Consider the following 19452-nt stretch of genomic DNA (forward strand, 5'->3'; position numbering starts at 1 on the left):
TCTTTTTTTTAAGTGACCTTTGACCTTGAGCAAGCAGCACCTGGACTGGCCCTCTGGATGTGGAACCCAGGCCTCCCACTTGGATGGTGAACACCACACCATGGTAACCATTGTAATTGCTGACGAGCTGCTAGCACAGTTGACACCAATCGCTTCCAATCTTGGGGAATAATTCTATTTGGGGTAGCCCCATTACTTAATATTTGTTCCAGGCCAGCCTGGTCTACAAAGTGAGTCCAGGATAGTCAAGGTTACACAGAGAAACCCTGTCTCAACAAAACAAAACAAACAAACAAACAAAATATTTGTTTAGCAAATGCACTCCATAGGACACAAGACTCTTTAAAAATGGTCTGAATCTAAACATTTCTATTTGGTGCCATGTTCTCTCGTCATATTCATGACCAACATTTTCATGTGCTGCACAATTACTGGGAAAACTGATGGTGACTTTGTAGTCCCAGGCAACACCTCTGGCGGTGCGCTTGGCTTAAGATTTAACCCTTTTGCTCGATACAGCCTCCTGATCTTCCAGGCCCCTTGCCTCAGACAAGGGTTCTGGGCACCTGGCAAGCAGAAGTGTGTGGAGCAGGGCAGGGTGGTAAAAGCAGGAAGCTATGGCTCTCAGTTACCAGGTGTAAGCCGCCTTGTTTGCCCTCTATCAGCAGCACTTTCATCTCTGTCTATAAACTCTCTTGTTGCACAGCCAACTCTGCAATCCTTTCCAAAATGAGAGAATGGAGTGACACTTCCGGTTTTCCTATTTTATCCACTTTGTTTCTCAGAGATCTCCATATCTACTTGCAACTTTTCCAATTGTTCAGTTATTCTCCCAACCTTTTAAAACATGGAATTTAGGGCTGGAGAGATGGCTCAGTGGTTAAGAGCACTGTCTGCTCTTCCAGAGGTCCTGAGTTCAATTCCCAGCACCCACATGGTGGCTCACAACCATCTATGATGTGATCTGGTGCCCTCTTCTGGCCTGCAGGTGTACATGCAGATAGAGCACTCACATAAAATAAATATACATATATTTTTAAATGGAATGCAGGAAGACAACAAAGCAAAACTGGAAAATCCCCTCTGGGAGTAAAGTGGGAGGGGACACGACGCCAGCAGTGCCATTTTGCTGACCTCTTGAAACAGCATTTCTTTCTTTCTTTCCTTTTTTCTTTTTTGTTTTTTTGAGACGGGGTTTTTCTGTGTAGCATTGACTGCCCTGGACTCACTTTGTAGAGCAGCCTGGCCTGGAACTCATAGAGATCCACCTGCCTCTGCCTCCCTGAGTGCTGGGATTTCAAATGTGTACCACCACGCCTGGCCCCTGAAACAGTATTTTTATCTCTTCATAACTTGCCATCTCCTCTATAGCATTAGAAACCAAATTTCCTATTATGCTTAACCATGTCTGGGTACCACTTGTAGGCACTGGTTATTTGTTTGTTTGTTTTTTTCCCACATTTTTATTGGAGGGCAGCAGGGAAAGGGCCTCTTCCATCAGCAAGAATATTCACAGGTTCTTCAGCCATTCCAAGCTTGGGCCCTGAGGGTCCTGGGGGTGGCTGGGGAGATCGGGCATGTTCCCATCATCTCGCACAGGCACTGGGTAGTTGTAGGGTGTGGCCTGGTTTATCATTTCTGCATATTTGGTGTAGGAGCTGATCATGGGCATAATTATAGCAAGGCCCCAGACAGAGAAGGACATCACCAGCACCGGCTCCTTTGCCCAGGCATTCTTGAGGAAGGCGGAGATTCTCCCGGCCATCTTGGTGTTGGAAGCGACAAGGCAGTGGCGGGGGCGGGGGGACTCTCTGAGAGGTGTGGTCCCTTTCCTTGCGCGAGGCTCCGCCCCTTGTAGGCACTATTTTTCAACTTTTTGTTTTGTTTTGAACGCCTCTACCTCCCTTCCAAGCCTAACCCTTGGTAGGAGAGAAAGATTAGAGGGGACGGGGTCGTGTTCTCTTTAGACTTATTCTGGCTGGTTAGGGTGTTGGGTTCTTTGGGAAAACACCAGTCTTAGTCATCAGGATATCCAGTGGTCTAGCAACAGCAAAGGGCAAACACAGCAGGACGAAGAGGACAGCCTTCTCCCTCCATCGTCTCCTTAAAGCCCTTCCCCTCTCTAGCTCTGGTATTTATACTCTCCCAGAGTCCTTAGCACTCCACTAACTCCAGCTGCCATAAACCACACTGTTTTGTTTTTGTTGCTGTTGTTTTGGTTTGGTTTTTCGAGACAGGGTTTCTCTGCGTAGCCTTGGCTGTCCTGGACTCGTTTTGTAGACCAGGCTGGCCACGAACTCACAGCAATCCACCTGCCTCTGCCTCCGGAGTGCTGGGGAGTGCTGGGATTAAAGGCGTGGGCCACCACGCCCAGCTGTCACACAGTTGTCTTAATTGAACATCCCTGATCGTTCTGTTTTACCAATAAAGACTCAGGAGCCAGATACTGGGGTGAAAACCTGCTAGCTCAGAGAGGCAGGGAAAACACCCAGCTGACCTTCCTACTCAGCTCATGTCCCAGTGGAGAAGGCCCAAAACACTCCCTAGTTTAGCTGGCAGCCCAGGAGGAAAAGGCAGAAAATCTAAGGCCAAAAATTGCTAGCTCAAGGCCCAAAAAGCCAAAGGCCAAGAAGCGGAGGAGCTATAATCCCAAAAGTAAAGTCCAGGAGGTAAAAACACCAAAGACCCATTCTACTGCTACAGCTGCCTTAAATACCCCTCAACGCAAAGTCCCTCCTATTCTTTAATTCCTGTCAGCTGGTTTCTTGCTCTGCCTCTTGACCTAAGGTTAACTTTATTAAATCCTGTGTATAGAACTCCCGGATTAAAGGTGTGTGTAAGACCGGTGTGCTGGCACACACCTTTAAATCTCAGCAGATTCAGGTGGGTCACTGTGACTTCGAGGCCAGCCTGGTCTACAAAACAAGTCCAGGACAGCCAAGGCTACACAGAGAAACCCTGTCTCAAAAAACAAAAAACAAAACAAAAAAGATTGTGTTTAAGGCTGTCTGAACCTCACCTTAATCACCTGTATCATCTGTTTACAATAAACAGAAAGTTCTTGGATTAAAAGTGTGTTAGGGCTCAACCACAGGAAACAGGGATTTACAGTCCAATCTCAGGGATCACAATGGGATCAACAACAGATTTTTTAAAAAATTTATTATTTACACAGTATTCTACCTGCATGTATGCCTGTAGGCCAGAAGAGAGCATCAGATCTCATTATAGATAGTTATGAGCCACCATGTGGTAGCTGGGAATTGAACTCAGGACCTTTGGAAGAGTAGCCAGTGCTCTTAACCACTGAGCCATCTCTCCAGCCTTCAACAATAAGTTTTTACAGTTCACAATCTCATGGATCACATTGAGGTCAAATAGCCTGCAACACCGCACCCCATGCAAGACTGTTATCAGCTGTGGATAAGCTAAGGCAGTCCCACATCCCACACTTGGGATTAAAATAAAAACATGTTTATATAACATAACTGAGTTTTTAAAGAAGCCAGAACTTCCACTTCCACTACACCATAACTCTGCGGCCAGCTGGCTACTCATCAGTCGTGTAGGAATGGTGGGTAGCTATGGCAGTCAGCAGCCTTTAAGGTGACAGAGTGCATTCTGGAAGGAGATTCTGGGGCTTCTAAACAGGAGGAAGATGAGACTGCAGGCCACAGGCATAGATGGTTTTCCCTATGGCCAGGGAAGAAGTAAAGCCAATTCTTAACTTTGTCTGGTTAGGATGGGAGATTTTTAAGAGTCCTTAGTCCAAGGTGACACAGGTGGTCCGCGCAACCCTTGCTTTGCCTTGGGGCTGCTGTCCCCTCCTGGGCCTCTAGTCAAGGCTGAGGGGCTGGCAGAAGAGCTTCCAGGGCATTCTAGAAAATGTTCATCCAGCTGTCCCCTCTGGGGACACTGGCCCCATAGCTCCTAGAACCCTAGGTCATGTTGGAAGGGCTTCAGGCATCACCCTACGCTCCCAGGGGAAACAGAAGCAAAGAGGAAGATGCGAAGGTTCTGGATTCTAGAAGGTGGTGAGAGAGGTGGCATTCTCCGACTCGGAGAGACTGCTCTTGCGCTGGCTGGGAAAGATATGGCAAAGAGAGGCAGGGCCAGCACAGCCCAGCTTGGTCAGAAGCCGGGACAGGTCACTGCGGAACTTCACGCCAGCGAAGGTGTAAAGCATGGGGTTGAGACAGCAGTGGGCCAGGCCTAGGAATTCACACACAGTGATGGCCACAGAGAGATAGCCATGCTGCTCACAGCTGTTGTCCACAGCCTTCAGCCTCTTCAGTGTGTCTAGGAAAATGACAATGTGGTAGGGTGACCAACAGAGAAAGAAAATACTTGTCACTAAGATGGCCACCCTGACTGCCTTCTGCCGCTGAGGGCGCCGCTGGGCCTGGCATAGTCTGTGTACTACCCCCACGTAACACCAGACCATCACAAGCATTGGTAGTAGAAATCCCCCGAAATGGTAGAGGAAACGTGAAGTAAACCAGGCTCTAGTTTCGGCTGCATTTTCTTGGGAGAAGGTGCACTGTGGTAGGCTGTCATTACGTGGTGGGCCAACCTTGGCAAAGAGGAGTTCTGGTAAGGCGAACAGGAAGCCGGCCAGCCAAATGGTCGTGCACGTGATGTGGATGGAGAGGAGGCGACGGTGGCGGTAGGCGTGGACAGCGTGGACGATGGCCAGGTAACGGTCTACAGCTATGCAGGCCAACAGCAGGCTGCTACAGTAGAAATTAACCTTGTGCAGAGCGATCACAGTTTTGCAGAGGACGGTCCCTAGGACCCAGCCCACAGAGCCCTCGGCCACTGAAAACGGCAGGATCAAGACCAAAAGAAGGTCGGCTACTGCGAGGTGGAACAGAAAGGTCTCGGTCGAGCTCCGGGTGTGCCGGTGCCTCTCCAGGATCACAAGCACCAGGATGTTTCCCGTCACTCCCAGGAGGAAGATGAGGCTGTAGGCCACAGGCATGAACACCGCTTTGAAGGAGGTCAGCAGGGGCCCCTCCTCTGTCGGGCAGAAATGACTGTCCTGTTCGGGGATCTCCGTGCTGTTACCGAAGATGGACAATTCCTTGTACTGCAAGGACAAACAGAAAGAAAAATGAGAACGACAGCTCTATCTTTTCTCTCCTGTAAGAAATTACCTGTGAGGTTTCCTGTTCCTCCAGGCTAACTGCCTTTTTTTGGTTTTGTTTTGTTTGTTTTTTGTTTTTCAAGACAAGGTTTCTCTGTGTAGCCTTGGCTGTCCTGGACTCACTTTGTAGATCAGGCTGGCCTTGAACTCACAGCGATCTGCCTGCCTCTGCCTCCCGAGTGTTGGGATTAAAGGCATGTGCTGCCATGCCTGGTTTTTGTCTGCACTATTCTGCATTTCCTCTTAGTGTGTCCTTGAACAAATCTCACGTCATCTTTTCCTTCCTTTTTTTCCTTTCCTTCCATTTATTTATTTTAGACATAATCTCCCTATATAGCCCTGGCTAGCCTGGAATTTCCTGTGCAGACCAGGCTGGCCTCACATTTGAGTGGTCCTGCCTGCTGAGTTCTGGGATTAAAGGTGTGTGCCCCCATGCCTTGTTTCTTTTTTTTTTTTTTTCCTATTTTTAAAAAAGGTTTATTTATGCATTATGCATACAGAGTTTTGCCTGCACATACACCTGCAGGCCAGAAGAGGACACCAGATCTCATTATAGATGGTTGTGAGCCACCATGTGGGTGCTGGGAATTGAACTCAAGACTTCTGGAAGAGCAGCCAGTGCTCTTAGCCTCTGAATCATCTCTCTAGCCCCCATGCCCTGTTTCTTAAATTTAATTCTTGATTTTAATTTTTGGCAGTGCTGGAGATGGACCTTGGGGGGCAGAGGGAGGAGTGAGAATGTTAAGTAAGTGTTTTGCCACTGAGCCATACCCCTGGCCTGAAAACTTCAGGATATTTTATATACAAAAGGGACCAGTACAGGGGTGGGGACCAGGGTGATGGTGACTTATCTCACGTCTATGTGTTCTTAGGTGTGGACGGCTGCAGGCTTAGGGAGTGTAGTCATTACTGACATTTGGGGGTGGGGCCTGAGTGAAACAAGAAGCCAGTATTCCAACTCTGAAAGGACAGTGGGGACTGAACCTAAGATCCTGCTGGCGGGGGGGGGGGGCAAGAGTGCATGGTTGGGTGCTGATGTGGCTTGCTTACTTCCTCTTAATTTGTCCCCCTCTTCTTGTCTTGATTATTGCTGAAATTGAGGAAATGGCCTCCCGTCTTGTTTAACCCACACACGCGTGAGGCATGTCATCTTACTCCTATTTTACAAGCTTGTCTTGCTCAAAGAGGAGGTTTGCTTAAAGGCACATTTGCCTGTCTCCAGAGTCAGTCGATACCACTACCACTGAGCGACAATGCCCAAGCTTCCCTCCAAAGGCTGCTGGGAAAGGGGCAGAGACTGAGTTTTCGGTTACTTCCCAACCAGAGAGCAAACTCCCCAGTCACGACAGGGGCAAATATGAGTCACACACACAGGGAGATCAGGCACAGGGAAGGGAGCTCTGTTCTGAGTGGAAAAGAAGGTGTGTGTGTGTGTGTGTGTGTGTGTGTGTGTGTGTGTGGTGTGCCCGCCCCTGTTATATCTCCGGAAGTTCCTGCCTCCGCATCCTCCTCCCCCTCTGTCGATGCCCTCTATTACCCAGCTCTCAGGTTGTTTGCCTGCTAACCACAGAGGAAGACAGGGTGCCTGTTTTCATACCTTTCACTCACAGCTGCCCTGCACCTGCTCTTCCTCAGCTCCCAGCTCTGTTCTTCCTGTCCTCCCCTGGTCAGCCTCCTCCTTGAGCAATACAAAACCAATTATAAAACCCTATTGCCTATGGGTTCAAAAGGCACTGGTATAAATGATGGGCCCCAGGGAGGCAAGAGACATTGGGTGTTCTGTCCCCTCTGTGCAATCTCATGCTGAACCTCTTTCAGAAGAGTGAGGGTCCCCCGCAAGCAGCGCCTGGTTCTCTGTTACCCTAAATCTTTCTTGCCACCTAGGCATGCTAGCTGTAGCCTCACACACTCTCTTCCACGGGTGGGTAAACCGATTCCACATCTTGGTCTTTTGGTCCTTGGAGTGGTTGACTCTTAAAGAAGGAATGGGGATACATGGTACAATGGTGACACTATCTACCACTTCTCTCTTGTCACCTCTTTCTGCCATCGCGTCAGTCCTGCTCTTTATTCTGTATCTCTCTCAGTCCTTTTCTTTCCTTGAAAAATATTTAGACTTAAAAGTATTTTTTATTAAAGTCGGGCATGATGACCTTTAATCCCAGCACTCGGGAGGCAGAGGCAGGCGGATCGCTGTGTGTTCCAGGCCAGCCTGGTCTACAAAGTGAGTCCAGGACAGCCAAGGCTACACAGAGAAACCCTGTCTCAGAAAAAAAAAAAACAATAGCAAAATATTTTTATTAAGCCTTATGTGGTGGTGCACGCCTTTAATCCCAGCACTCGGGAGGCAGAGGCAGGTGGGTCTCTGTGAGTTAGAGGCCAGCCTAATCTACAAAGAGAGTCCAGGGCAGCCATGGCTACACAGAGAAACCCTGTCTCCAAAACCCATGTATGTACGTATGCTATGTACGTGCCTGGTACCCATGGTGGTCAGAAGAAGGCATTGGCTCCCCTGGACTGGAGTTATAGATGGTGTGAGTCACCATGTGGGTGCTGGAAACACAACCATAGTTCTCTGAAAGAATAGGGAGTGCTCTTAACCATGGAGCCATCACTGCAGGTCCACAGGTCCTTTCCTTACTACCTTTTCCATTCTTGTCCACTTTCTACCCAGTGGACAGGTGAGTTTTCTCATACGTAAATCCCGGCCAGGCAGTACTCAAAAGCCTGAAGTGGGAAGATGGCTTAAACTCATAATTTGAGTTCTGCTATCTATACAGCCAGACTCTGTCTCAAAAACACACACCCAAAAACCTACACAGGTCCTATAGTGTGTAGAGGAATGTTAATTCAGAACATGGCTGTTCTGGCAAGAGATCACATCCAAAGATCTTCTAGGTATGTGTGATCCGGCTGGAATACAAATATGTCTTTAATCCAGGAGATCTGAGTTCAAGGCCACCTGGTGGTACATGCTTTTTAATCTCAAATGAAGATAAAGTTAGTTTGTAGAAGGAAGAACTCATGTTGGAAAGTGATGTTTAACTGAGTGGCAGAAATCATGAAAAAAATCTGAGAAGATTTGACAGAATAGAATATGCCCAACTCTCACGAGAGAGAGGAAAGGCAAGCGACTTAAGAGGCGGTTGTAGAAGCCCGGCATGGTGGCGCACGCCTGTAATCTGAGCACTCGGGGAAGCAGAGGCAGGCGGATCGCTGTGAGACCAGCTTGGTCTACAAAGTGACTCCAGGACAGCCAAGGCTAACACAGAGACACCGTGTCTGGAAACAAAACAAAAAGAGGCAGTTTTACAGAGAGGGGAGGCAATTTTTTCAGGACAGTAATAGTTGGGTTGCAGAGAGAGAGAGAGCTCAGGTGAAGACAGAATGAATGAGAAAATGAGAAGATTAGAGCAGATTGCTGAGTTAGTCTGAGGCTAAGCAGAGCAATCCCAGGCCGAGAGAGAAGCCAGATTAAATAAATCAGCTGGGAAAAGAGTTTGAGCCAGAACAGCTGAGTTGAATCAGCCAGCTCTGCTCAGAAAGAACAAGAAAGGGTGAGCTTATTAAGCAGTAAGTCTCAGAGGCTGAAAACACTCTAGGCCTAGGTTAGATTGAATGGAGGCTAGAAGCTTCCAGGATTAGGCCTGGGTTAGCAGAAGGAGGCAGTTAGCCTCAGAGACAACAATTTTTGTTGTTTTTGAGACAGGGTTTCTCTCTGTAGCCTTGACTGTCCTGGACTTGAGTTATAGACCAGGCTGGCCTCGAACTCACATTGATTCTCCTGCCTCTGCCTCCTGAGTGTTGGGATTAACGGCATGCACCACCATGCCCGGCCAGAGACAACAATTGAACAGGAGAATAAAAGTTCCTTTTACACTACAGTAGTAATGTTCTGCTTAGAGTCCATTACTAGTAAAAAATAGGTGTCTTAGTCTTCTTTTCTTTCTTTCTGCCCCCACCCCCAGGGTTTCTCTGTGTAGCCTTGGCTGTCCTGGGCTCACTTTGTAGACCAGGCTGTCCTTGAACTCACAGAGACCCGCCTGCTTCTGCCTCCTGAGCGCTGGGATTAAAGGTGTGCACCACCATCGCCCAGCTTTGTTTTCTGATTTCATATGCAATAGTAAAACCATTTATAAAAAGCCATTTTGAAGGCTGGGCATGGTGGTGCATGCCTTTAATTCCAGCACTTGGGAGGCAGAGGCAGGCGGATCGCTGTGAGTTCAAGGCTAGCCTGGTCTACAAAGTGAGTCCAGGACAGCCAAGATAACACAGAGAAAGCCTATCTAAAAAAAAAAAAAAAAAAAAAAAAAAAAAAAAAAGAAGAAGAAGAAGCAGAGCATAATTAAAAAAAGAAAAAGCCATTTGTGTGACAATGTCCATCAGCAGAAAAATGGGTGAAGTCAAGCTTCATACAGAAGAATGGAACACATGGAAGGAAATAAAGTATAAAGTTTATAGTGTTTCTGTCCTCTTAGGGAAAGACTTTTAACACACAAGGCTCAATTTCAGAACCAACAACAGGGCATCCATACAGCACAAAGGCCCAGGCTGCAGGAGTCCCTGCTCCCAGCTCCTCTCCTTGCCTTTAAACCAGAGTTCTTCACCTTTGATTCATGGCAAAACAAACAAACAAACAAACAAACAAACAAAACATAGACATTGGCTAGGGTTGATGGCACATGCTTGTTATCCTAGCACTGAAGGAACAGACGGGACAGAGGATCAGGGCAAGGCTAGCCTGTACTGCGTGGTCCCTGTAACAAGTAAAAAAAAAAAAAAAAGGATGAAATTTCTATGGTAGAGCCCTTGCCTAGCATGTACAAAAACAGAGCTTGTGTGTGATAAAATGATCCTACACTCATTTGAAAACAATAGACCTGTGGGACGGGGTCTCAATGCCCCAGAAAGAAGGCCTTTACGTTTCCTCTAATGTGGGCTTGAGGTAGAATGCTTGCCTAGCATACATAGGGCTCACCCTGAGTAAACAAATTTACTCAAAATGTATACTCTTTTGATGTGTCAAAGCTTTTCTACTACTTACTGCATGGATGCTCTTTGCCTCAGGTATGCAATCTACCCGCTGCCAGGTACCCAGCCACCCAGGCAAGCTTCCTGTCCCCTTTGCTCCAGCCACCCAGGCAAACTTCCTGTCCCCTTTGCTCCAGCTCTTCCTTTCTTCAAGTCTGCCCCTCTAAACTCCTACCTTCCTTCAAAGGCCCAAGTCAACCCCACTTTTCCCCCTGCGTTCTTCTTAGCTCTTCTGCTTGGAATTCCAGGCTGCCGGGGCCCTCAGCGGAGATTCCTATCTTTGCATCTTTCTGTAAATCCTGCCTTGGAGGCCTACTTGGGTTCTCAGTCCCTGGAGGGACTTGTTTCCAATAGAATAGCTGAATGCAGCCATTTGAGTCAGACTGTGCAGTAGGAGGTGGAGGGGACACTGGGGAGAGCTGCCCCCGGTGCAGAGCGCAGGCATCAGACAAATGGTGGAGATGTGACGAAAGCGTGTGAGTGTAGCCACCCTGTCTGGCCCACAGGTCCTTCATGATAACGGCTCATATAGGCTGATGAGCTTGTCTGTTTAACATCCAGCCAGTGGGGCAACTCCACAGGGCCAGGTAAGGAGGTGAGGCTCTGTCTCTTCCTCTACGCCAAGAGGTATTGTTTTGGCAAAAACCCCAGAGGCGGGGAAGATGGGAGGAAGCTAGCTTGGTACACATCAACAGGAGGTGTCAAACAGATGTTTTGGAGCTCAAGAGTGTTAAAGCCACTTCCCACGCACAGGTGCCTGGGCTCTCCCCCAAACCATGGAGAGAATCAAAAGGTAAGGTCGGCTCTGGCCTGGCAGAAAGATAAGGAACCTGCTATCTAGAGCACAGTGGGACACCTGCTGTCAAAGGGAGCTGGCCTAACTGATGCTATAGGGAGAGAGCACAGTGCCAGCGGTGGGATGAATGACTCCCCCATCCTTTGCTATAAAAAACAGCAGACTCATGTGTACCTCCACTATATAGACATAGGCTTGTGCCCAGGTGGGACCACACCACCCCGCTGCACAGGCAGGCACCCAAACACAGCACAAGCAGTTTACAAGCAAGCTATAGGGACTTAAGCCCCGTGAGAAAATACAACGCCTGGAACCAAGCCAGGCTCGAGCTAGGAATGTAGTTAGAGGAACACATGAGCTCTGAGGCAGGAGGATGGCCGGAAGAGGTAAAGAGATGCAAAGCGCTCCTCCCGTGATGAGGTCCACAGAGAGGCTCTTCTTCCCCCTACACAAGCCTCTGGGCCCCTCCCTGGACAAGCAAAGTCTCTAAGCGCCGTGTGTTTTTTTTCCAGGGGATGAAGCTGCTTTGTTGCCTCAAGCTGGCTAGCAGGCAGTCCTGCTAGGGTCTGCTGACTGGATTTCTCTGCGTGCAGGTTATAGAACATTCTTCAAGGATCTAGCTTGGATTTTCTCCTAGCACTCAAGCCTGCTTTGGGTGGGGCTTGACCGGGGAACACTTTGACGATGCAGAGTCCTCCATAAGTTGACACGACAGCAGGGGCTCAAACTCACCAGGTGGAATTATTTCCAGGGTCAAGTGAGAGACCTGGAGTGGGCTTTAGCCTGCAGCTTCTGTTAGATGGGAGGCTGAGTCAGAAGAACCATTTGAACTCATGAGTTTGAAACCAGCCCAGTCAGCATACTTAGACTCAACATACAGAATACACACACACACACACACACACACACACACACACACACACACACACACACCCCTAAGGCAATGGGTTGTGAGAAGAAAGACCTGTGACTTTAAGCATCATTGTTTTCCTCTGGAGGAGGTGAGCACAGCCTTCACCAGGTTAGTGTAGGAAAGAGGAAAAAGAAGCCTGAACCCTATGAGAATTTTCTTCAAGGACTAGCCAGGGCCTTGGCTTAGGAGGTGAGGGCTGGGCTCTGATGTGAGCCTCAGGTATAGACCAGGAGAAACAGGCAGAGCCTACCAAGTGGCTCCAGCCGATGGAGGGACAATGTTCTAACAGGCACAACTGTCCAGCAAGGGGACATCTTTGAGCTCAAGTACAAGGGAACAGGCTCCTGCTTCAGGCGAGGTTGGACCCTGCCTCTCCCCACTCCGCTGCTCACCAATGCTCTGGTCGTCTGCCACGCCCTGCGCTGGCCAGAGTTGAGCTACGTCTTGGTGCTGTCTTTCTTCTCCTCCCACCAGCAGTCTCGGCTTCTTTAGCCTGTTCTACAAGCAGTGAATGCCAAGGGCTGATCTGAACTCCCAGCTCGGAGGAGCCTGCAGGGCTTTCTGCCCAGTCCCTGTTCTCTCAGGACCCGGCCTAGCACTCCAAGGCCTGCGGTGTGCTGTCCTTGAAATACCACTAGAAAGATGAGTGCCCTACCACTGAGCTACATCTCCAGGCGTCGTCCCTTGGCCCCCTTTCCACTTGTTCTTTTGTGACTGTGTGTGAGTGTGTATGTGTGATTGTGTGTTTGTGTGTATATGTGCTGTGGGTGTATGATTGTGTGTGTGTTTGTGAGTGTGAATGTGTGATTGTGTGTGTCTGTGAGTGTGTGTATATATGGTGTGTGTGTGCATGTGTGATTGTGTGTTTGTGAGTATGTATATGTGCTGTGGGTGTATGACTGTGTGTGTGTTTGTGTGTATGTGTGATTGTGTGTTTGTGTGTATATGTGCTGTGGGTGTATGACTGTGTGTGTGTTTGTGAGTGTGTGTGAGTTTGTGTGTTTGTGTGTTTGTGTGTTTGTGTGTATATGTGCTGTGGGTGTATGACTGTGTGTGTGTGTGTGTGTGTGTGTGTGTGTGTGTGTGCCAGAGGTAGCTGTCAGGTGCCTTTCTCCATTATTCTCCATCTTATCTTTTGAGACAAGGTCCCAGAACCTGGAGCTCACTGATTGGCTAGACTTGCTGACCAATAAGTGCCAGGAATCCCACCTCTCCCCTTGTTAAAATAATATATTTATTTTCCCTTTATGTATATAGCTGTTTTGCTTGCATGTATGTTTGTGCCCACATGCATGGAACCTGCAGGTGCCAGAGAGAATGTTGGATCCCATGGAACTGGAGTTATATATGGATGTGAATACCATGTGGGGCCTGGGAACTGAACCCAGCTTCTCTGGAAGAACATCAGATGCCTTTAACTGCTGAGCCATCTCTCAGCCCTGCAGGGATTCTCTTGTATCTGAACCTAGGTTTTCACACTTTCACAGCAAGTACTTTACATAGCTCCTGACTTTTGTTTTGTTTTTTCAAGACAGAGTTTATCTGCATAGCCCTGGCTGTCTTGGAATGCACTCTGTAGACCAGGCTGGCCTCAAACTCACAGCGATCCACCTGCCTCTGCCTCCCAAGTGCTGGCATTAAAGGTGTGGGCCACCACACCTGGCTTAAATTGTTTTTTTTAAAAGACAGTGTCATGTCACTAGTTGCCCAGGCTATCTCTGTAGCCAATGTCTTGGATTTTTGATCCTCTGCCTTAGCCTCTTGAGTAGCTAGGGTTGCAGGCCTGTTTTCCCAGGTTCTGCTGAGATTATGCCTTATTTTTTGTGAGAGGTAACCCTGTGTGAGTATTTCTGGGAGTGGGGTGGGCAGGGTAGCTCTCATTTCAGCCTTCAGAAGCTCACAGGGGCATGGTCTGTAGGAATGAGACTGGGTTACGGGTGTGTAGGTTTGCTCCTGTCAACACCCTTTTCCTTCAGAGCGACCCCCCCAAACACAATTCAGGACTTTGTTTGCCATATGCTCTACGTATTCTTTTTTTTTTTTTTTTTCCCAAAGGAGCAAGCCTACCAGGTCCTCTTCCACCTCTGTCAGAGGGTTTTGACCATTAGGCTTATGTAGTGCTTTTTTTTTTTTCCCCCTAAAGATTTATTTATTATGTGTACAGCGTTCTGCCTGCATGTACACTGCAAGCCAGAAGAGGGCATTAGATGATTGTGAGCCATCATGTGGTTGCTGGGAATTAAACTCAGGACCTTTGGAAGAACAGACAGTGCTCTTAACCTCTGAGCACTTTTTTAGTATTTTTTAGTATTTTTTTTTCCAAAAGATTTTGTGTGTGTGTGTGTGTGTGTGTGTGTGTGTGTGTTCTTGGGGGCTAGAAGAGGTCATCAGACTGGATGTGGGTGTTAGAAACCAAACTTTGAAAAATAGAAAATACTCTTAATCACTGAGTTCTCTCTCCAGCCCCAGTTGTAAGTTTTTTTGAGACAGGATATCACTGTGTAGCCCAGGCTAGCCTTGCACTCAAGCTAGTCTTGAACATTATGACCCTCCTGCTCAAGTCGCTTGACTGCTTAGATCCTTGCCCTTGTGCTTGGCTCTGGGAGACACTCACCATCCTCTACCTCTTTGCCACATCTTTAGGTGTAAAGCGAGTTCACCTTGTGAGCCAGTGTCTGTCGACGCTGTGAAGATGGGGTCACATAGTCAAGGTACATGCATCTCCCAGCAGCCTCTTTTTTTTTTTTTTACCACCTCCTGAACTAGCACTTGCTTTAAATATAAACAATTATTTTATTTATCTGTGTGTGCACATTTAAAGAGGTTAGAGGACATCTTGGGGAGTTGTTTCTCTCTTTTCACCATATGAGGGACAGGACTGAACGCAGGTCCTCAGGCTTGGCAGCGAACACGTTTACCCACTGAACCATCTTGCTGGCTTTTCTTGGATAAGGTAGATTTGAACTATTTTTGTCTTTCATTCCCAAAAGAAAACTCTGTATCCCAAACTTGTGGTTGCTTTTTATGTATCTCCTGAAAGAACAGGATCGGGCCAACTGTGCCTCTTAGAAAGGGGCGTGTTCCTAAACCAGGAGGTGGTGGCGCACACCTTTAAATCCCAGCATTCGGGAGGCAGAGGCAGGCAGATCTGTGAGTTCGAGGCCAGCCTGGTTTACAAAGTGAGTCTAGGACAGCCAGAGCTACACAGAGAAATTCTGTCTCAAAAAACAAAAACAAACAAACAAACAAAAATGTGGTCTCTGTGATCCTAATGACAGGATCTAGTTTCCCCCTAATACAACTCGACGCCTCAGGTTTCGATCTGATCCCTCCGGACACCCTCAGTTGAGGCTTCCTCTACTTGGGCTTCTGTGGGACTTTTCACGTGGTTACAATGGGGGGGGGGGCCCTTCCCTCCTCCCAGGTAAAACCCAGAAACAGCCTGAGCAAGTTTCAGTTCCTCCTTTTTAACTCCTTGGTAGACTGAGACCGTTGTGTGTGGACAGAATCTGTGACACTGAGTCCATCACCCCGAGTCCACGGCTCGTAGTGATCGTCTATAAGAGTCATGGAAGCTAAACTTCACCTCCTGAGGGCTGGAGAGTTACTGCGTAACTAACTTGTGTGGGCTCCAGACATGCCCAGCTGAGGACCTCTGGCTTCACATGTGAAAGGAAACAATTCATGATGGTTCTCCTCGGCTTCCGGTTCACTCAGATCCACCTTGCCTCTAAAAGCCCCCTTCCCCCAAAAAGACTTGTCATCAAGCCTGAAAACCTGAGTTAACTCTCTGGGGCCCCACATGCTGGGAAGAAAGAAACTGAATCCCACAAGTTATCCTCTGACACACACACACACACTGTAAATAAACAAATGTACAAACATTTTAAAATAGAACAAAGGGATGGTTGTGGCCTGACTTGTCAAGATTCCTGTTTCGGACCCTAAAGCTGGAGAGTCGAACCTAGTGATCCAGGAAAGCGGGGCAGGTAGTCAGCTGGGTCAAGGGCAAGGAGCAGGGAGCAGGCAATAAAATCAATGGGAGAAGCTCAGCCAGACTCCCAAGAAAAATGTTAAGACTTCACCTGTACCACAAGGCAGGAAATACTCCCTGGGAGAGGCAGGAGTGCAAGAAGCCTCCATTTCTAATTCCAGTATGACAAACAAACAGAGCAAACCAGAAACCCACCATTTTATTGAGAAGCTGCTAATGTTAAACTGTTCTGCCTGTTCTGCTGTTCCCAGATGCTTATGCTATGGCAGAGTAGGGTAGAGTGAGTGCCAAGGCCAGTCAAAGCCTTTTGGAAGGTGAGTGGGATCAAAGATGAGGATTTGTGTTCCAGAGTGACAACCACCCTGGAAGAGAGTACATGGGAGGTGGGGTAGAGGCAGGACAATGTGCCTGATTGAAGGGCTCCCCGACCAGGGTTGTCTTACAACTCCTGGGCTCCTAGCCAATGTCTAGGCACATAGCTGAGGGCCTTTGGTTTGATACGTGTCATGAAAACAGGCACCATGCTTCTCTCCTTGGAATGTAGGTTTGCTTCGTGTCATAAGCACTCCCTGCTGTCCCTCTGCCCACTACTATCACCTGTCTCTAGTAGGTCACGCAGTGAGGTGAGGCGTGCAGTTAGGGGAAACTCTTGAGGTTTCTCAGAAGTCAGGGACAGCCAGGTCTCCAGGTGGTTACAAAGCCATCCAACTAGGTCAGAGCTGTCGGTCAGCTTGAGGGCAGAAGATACCAAGTGACCAAATCAGGGGCAGCCAGCAGAAGAGATGAGGGTGAGAGTGGAGCAGGATGCCTTGTAGGGCAGTTAGGTTTCAAAGCAGTCCGGCCTAGATCCTGAATAGACTCACCTGACATCATGGGGGTACCACTTGGGTACTCATGGGGATTCTGCACTTAGAAGGCCCTCAGGGTTGGTTTAATGCTTTCTTCTGCCATGTTGATTTTTTTGTTTGTTTGTTTGTTTGTTTGCGTGAAAGAGATTCTCTATGTAGCTTAAGTCTGGCTTCAAACACTCAGTCCTCTGGCCTGAGTCTTTTGAGTCCTGGGATTCTAGATCTTAGAGATTGTTAACTCTTAAAAAAGAGTTGTTTATTTATTATGAATACAGTGCACATCAGATCACATTATAGATGGTTGTGAGCCACCATGTGGTTGCTGGGGATTGAACTCAGGACCTCTAGAAGAGTAGTTGGTGCTCTTAACCGCTGAGCCATCTCTCCTGTCCCTTTAATTTTTTTTTTTTTTTAAACAAGAAGCCTGCCCTATATTTTGATGACAACCAAGCCAAGGGAACCCCTGTGCTTCACTGGAGACACCTGGGCAGTGGCAGAGAAGGGTGCCCGGGACCACTTAAAAAAAACAAAACAAAACACAAAACTCCCATCTAAGAACCTATTCAAAGAATACCATATCTCTAGAGGTGACAGTCCTTTCCAGGAGGCTGCAGCACGCTCCATGACACTTCAGGGAGCAATACATCTTAGCTTTCTCTGCTGCATGACTCTGGCCACTGGATCCTCTTTCTTGCCTCCATCTGGCCTGGCACTTCCTTCATCTATACAAAATCACTGTCTATAAGCTTCCAGCCATGGCTTAGTTTCCTCTTGTCCAGCTCATCAGCTATCTGAGGGCAAAGATTAGGTCCTCAACTTCTTTATCCAACACAGAACATTGTGCCTTAGTGAGAAAACCATACAGCATCATTCAGCAAGATGGACAATCACATGTAAAATTTTTGAGCCAGGGTCTCTTGTATCCTAAGCTAGCTGAGGGTGACCTTGAGCTTCTGGCCCCCCTCGCTCCCATCTTCCTCATCCTGGGATTATAGGCATGCACCTCCATACTTAGTGTGTGCATGCTGGGGATGAACCCCAGCTCATGCATGCCTGGCGAGCACTCTGCCAACTCCTGAGTACTCTCCCACTGAAGCGCACAGTGACTGATTAGCACTTGCTGCCACACTGACATTAAGAAAACTTCCAGACAGGCGGTGGTGGCGCATGCCTTTTATCCCAGCCCTCCCGAGGCAGAGGCAGGCAGATCTCTGTGAGTTTGAGGCCAGCCTGGTCTATCAAGTGAGTTCCAGGACAGCTAAGACTACACAGAGAAACCCTGTCTCAAAGAACCAACAACAACAACAACCAACAACAGAAACCCTTCCAATATGTTTTGCCATTCTAACCCGAAGAGACAAAGAGAAGCTCCCCTACTGAAGAACCAAGAGGCAGAGCTGTGTACCCAGACATACAGCAGGAGATGCAGACCCCGATCCTATGCCTCCCACCTCCCTTTGGTACCTATTAAGGGCAACAGATATGGTGGACAACATGAGTCTAAAAGTGCAGGCACGCCTGTATTTGCCGATGTTCTATAATCCCTGTGGAGGGAGGGACTTCCAAGCTATCCCCTTTCCCTTGAAGCAGAATATTCAAAATTCCAAGCAGGACCCAAGCAACAGGGAGCCAACCACTTGTCTCTACTCACCAGGTCTCCCAAGTTGTAAGTGATGAACTCCATGTCCAGGGTTAGAGGGTAGTTCATAGCTGCAGTTCTGCGTCACCAGACTGGTCCCTCACTGTCTGATGCTGAGAAGCTGTGTGCCAGTGCCTATGGAGAGGTGGCAGGCGTCAGCTGCAAATTTAAGCAAATGAGATGTGCACCGTCTCCTGGGGCCAGTGTAGGGCTTGCCACTTGTCTCTCAACTCATTACCTTTTTTTTTTTCCATTGGGTCTTTTCTGTTGTGTGTGGTTTTTTTGTGTGTGTGTGTGTTTTTTTTTCCTCTCTTTTTCTTTCTTTCTTCCTTTCTTTCTTTTTTAAAGAAAAAGGGAAACTCCCCCACAGATTCATCACTAGCCAAACACTTCAGCATCTTTCCTGGCAGTCACAGTCTGACCTGGGCCAGAGGTCTGGTGTGAAGGTAGCCCCTCACTTCTGCTCGCTGGATCTCTACAAGGGATTCCTATACGCTTGAGAAACTCCTCAGAGAAAGGGACGAGAAAAAAAGTGCTTCAGCCTCTAGATCCTCACTTTCTTCATCACTAGCGTGACCAACCAACCCACTGTGCGCAGAACTAAAAGAAAGTCCCCTGCTCTGGGAAACCCCTCAACCATAGACAAACCAGGGCACTCCATCACCCAGTTACAGCCACCCTTTTGCCCAGCCAGGAAGGAGTAACCCGCACTCCTTCCCTTTTCAGCTTAAGTTTGTTTTGTTTTGTTTTTGTTTTTTGAAATCGGGTTTCTCTATGTAAGCCTTGGCTGTCCTGGGCTTGCTTTGTAGACCAGGCTGGCCTAGAACTCACAGCAATCCACCTGCCTCTGCCTCCTGAGTGCTGGGATTAAAGGCATGAGTCATCACCGCCCGGCTCAGCTCAAGTTTGAAAGAGATAAGTTAGAATTTTTCAAAAGGAACAACCCTAAATAATACTAGAAAACACACACACACACACACACACACACACACACACACACTGAAATTACCAAACGAAAGAACAATATAAACACAGCCACAGAGCCATGTTGGACTCAAAAATTTTAAAAAACCAACATAGGTGCT

At 48.0% G+C, this 19452-nt stretch overlaps 2 protein-coding genes across 2 annotated transcripts; both read right to left on the reverse strand.

Annotated features, from left to right (window-relative positions):
• Positions 1-1466: 1466 nt before the first annotated feature.
• On the reverse strand, positions 1467-1765 carry LOC127198039 (NADH dehydrogenase [ubiquinone] 1 alpha subcomplex subunit 3-like). The gene has a single exon (XM_051155840.1). It carries the CDS (start codon positions 1763-1765, stop codon positions 1511-1513), a length of 255 nt encoding a protein of 84 aa, XP_051011797.1. The 3' UTR covers positions 1467-1510.
• Positions 1766-3522: 1757 nt separating this feature from the next.
• Positions 3523-5084, reverse strand: Cxcr5 (C-X-C motif chemokine receptor 5). Its single transcript, XM_051155841.1, has one exon. It carries the CDS (start codon positions 4979-4981, stop codon positions 4025-4027), a length of 957 nt encoding a protein of 318 aa, XP_051011798.1. The 5' UTR covers positions 4982-5084; the 3' UTR covers positions 3523-4024.
• Between the last annotated feature and the right edge of the window lie 14368 nt (positions 5085-19452).

This window comes from Acomys russatus, chromosome 14, assembly GCF_903995435.1.
Source record: "Acomys russatus chromosome 14, mAcoRus1.1, whole genome shotgun sequence".
Taxonomy (NCBI): domain Eukaryota; kingdom Metazoa; phylum Chordata; class Mammalia; order Rodentia; family Muridae; genus Acomys; species Acomys russatus.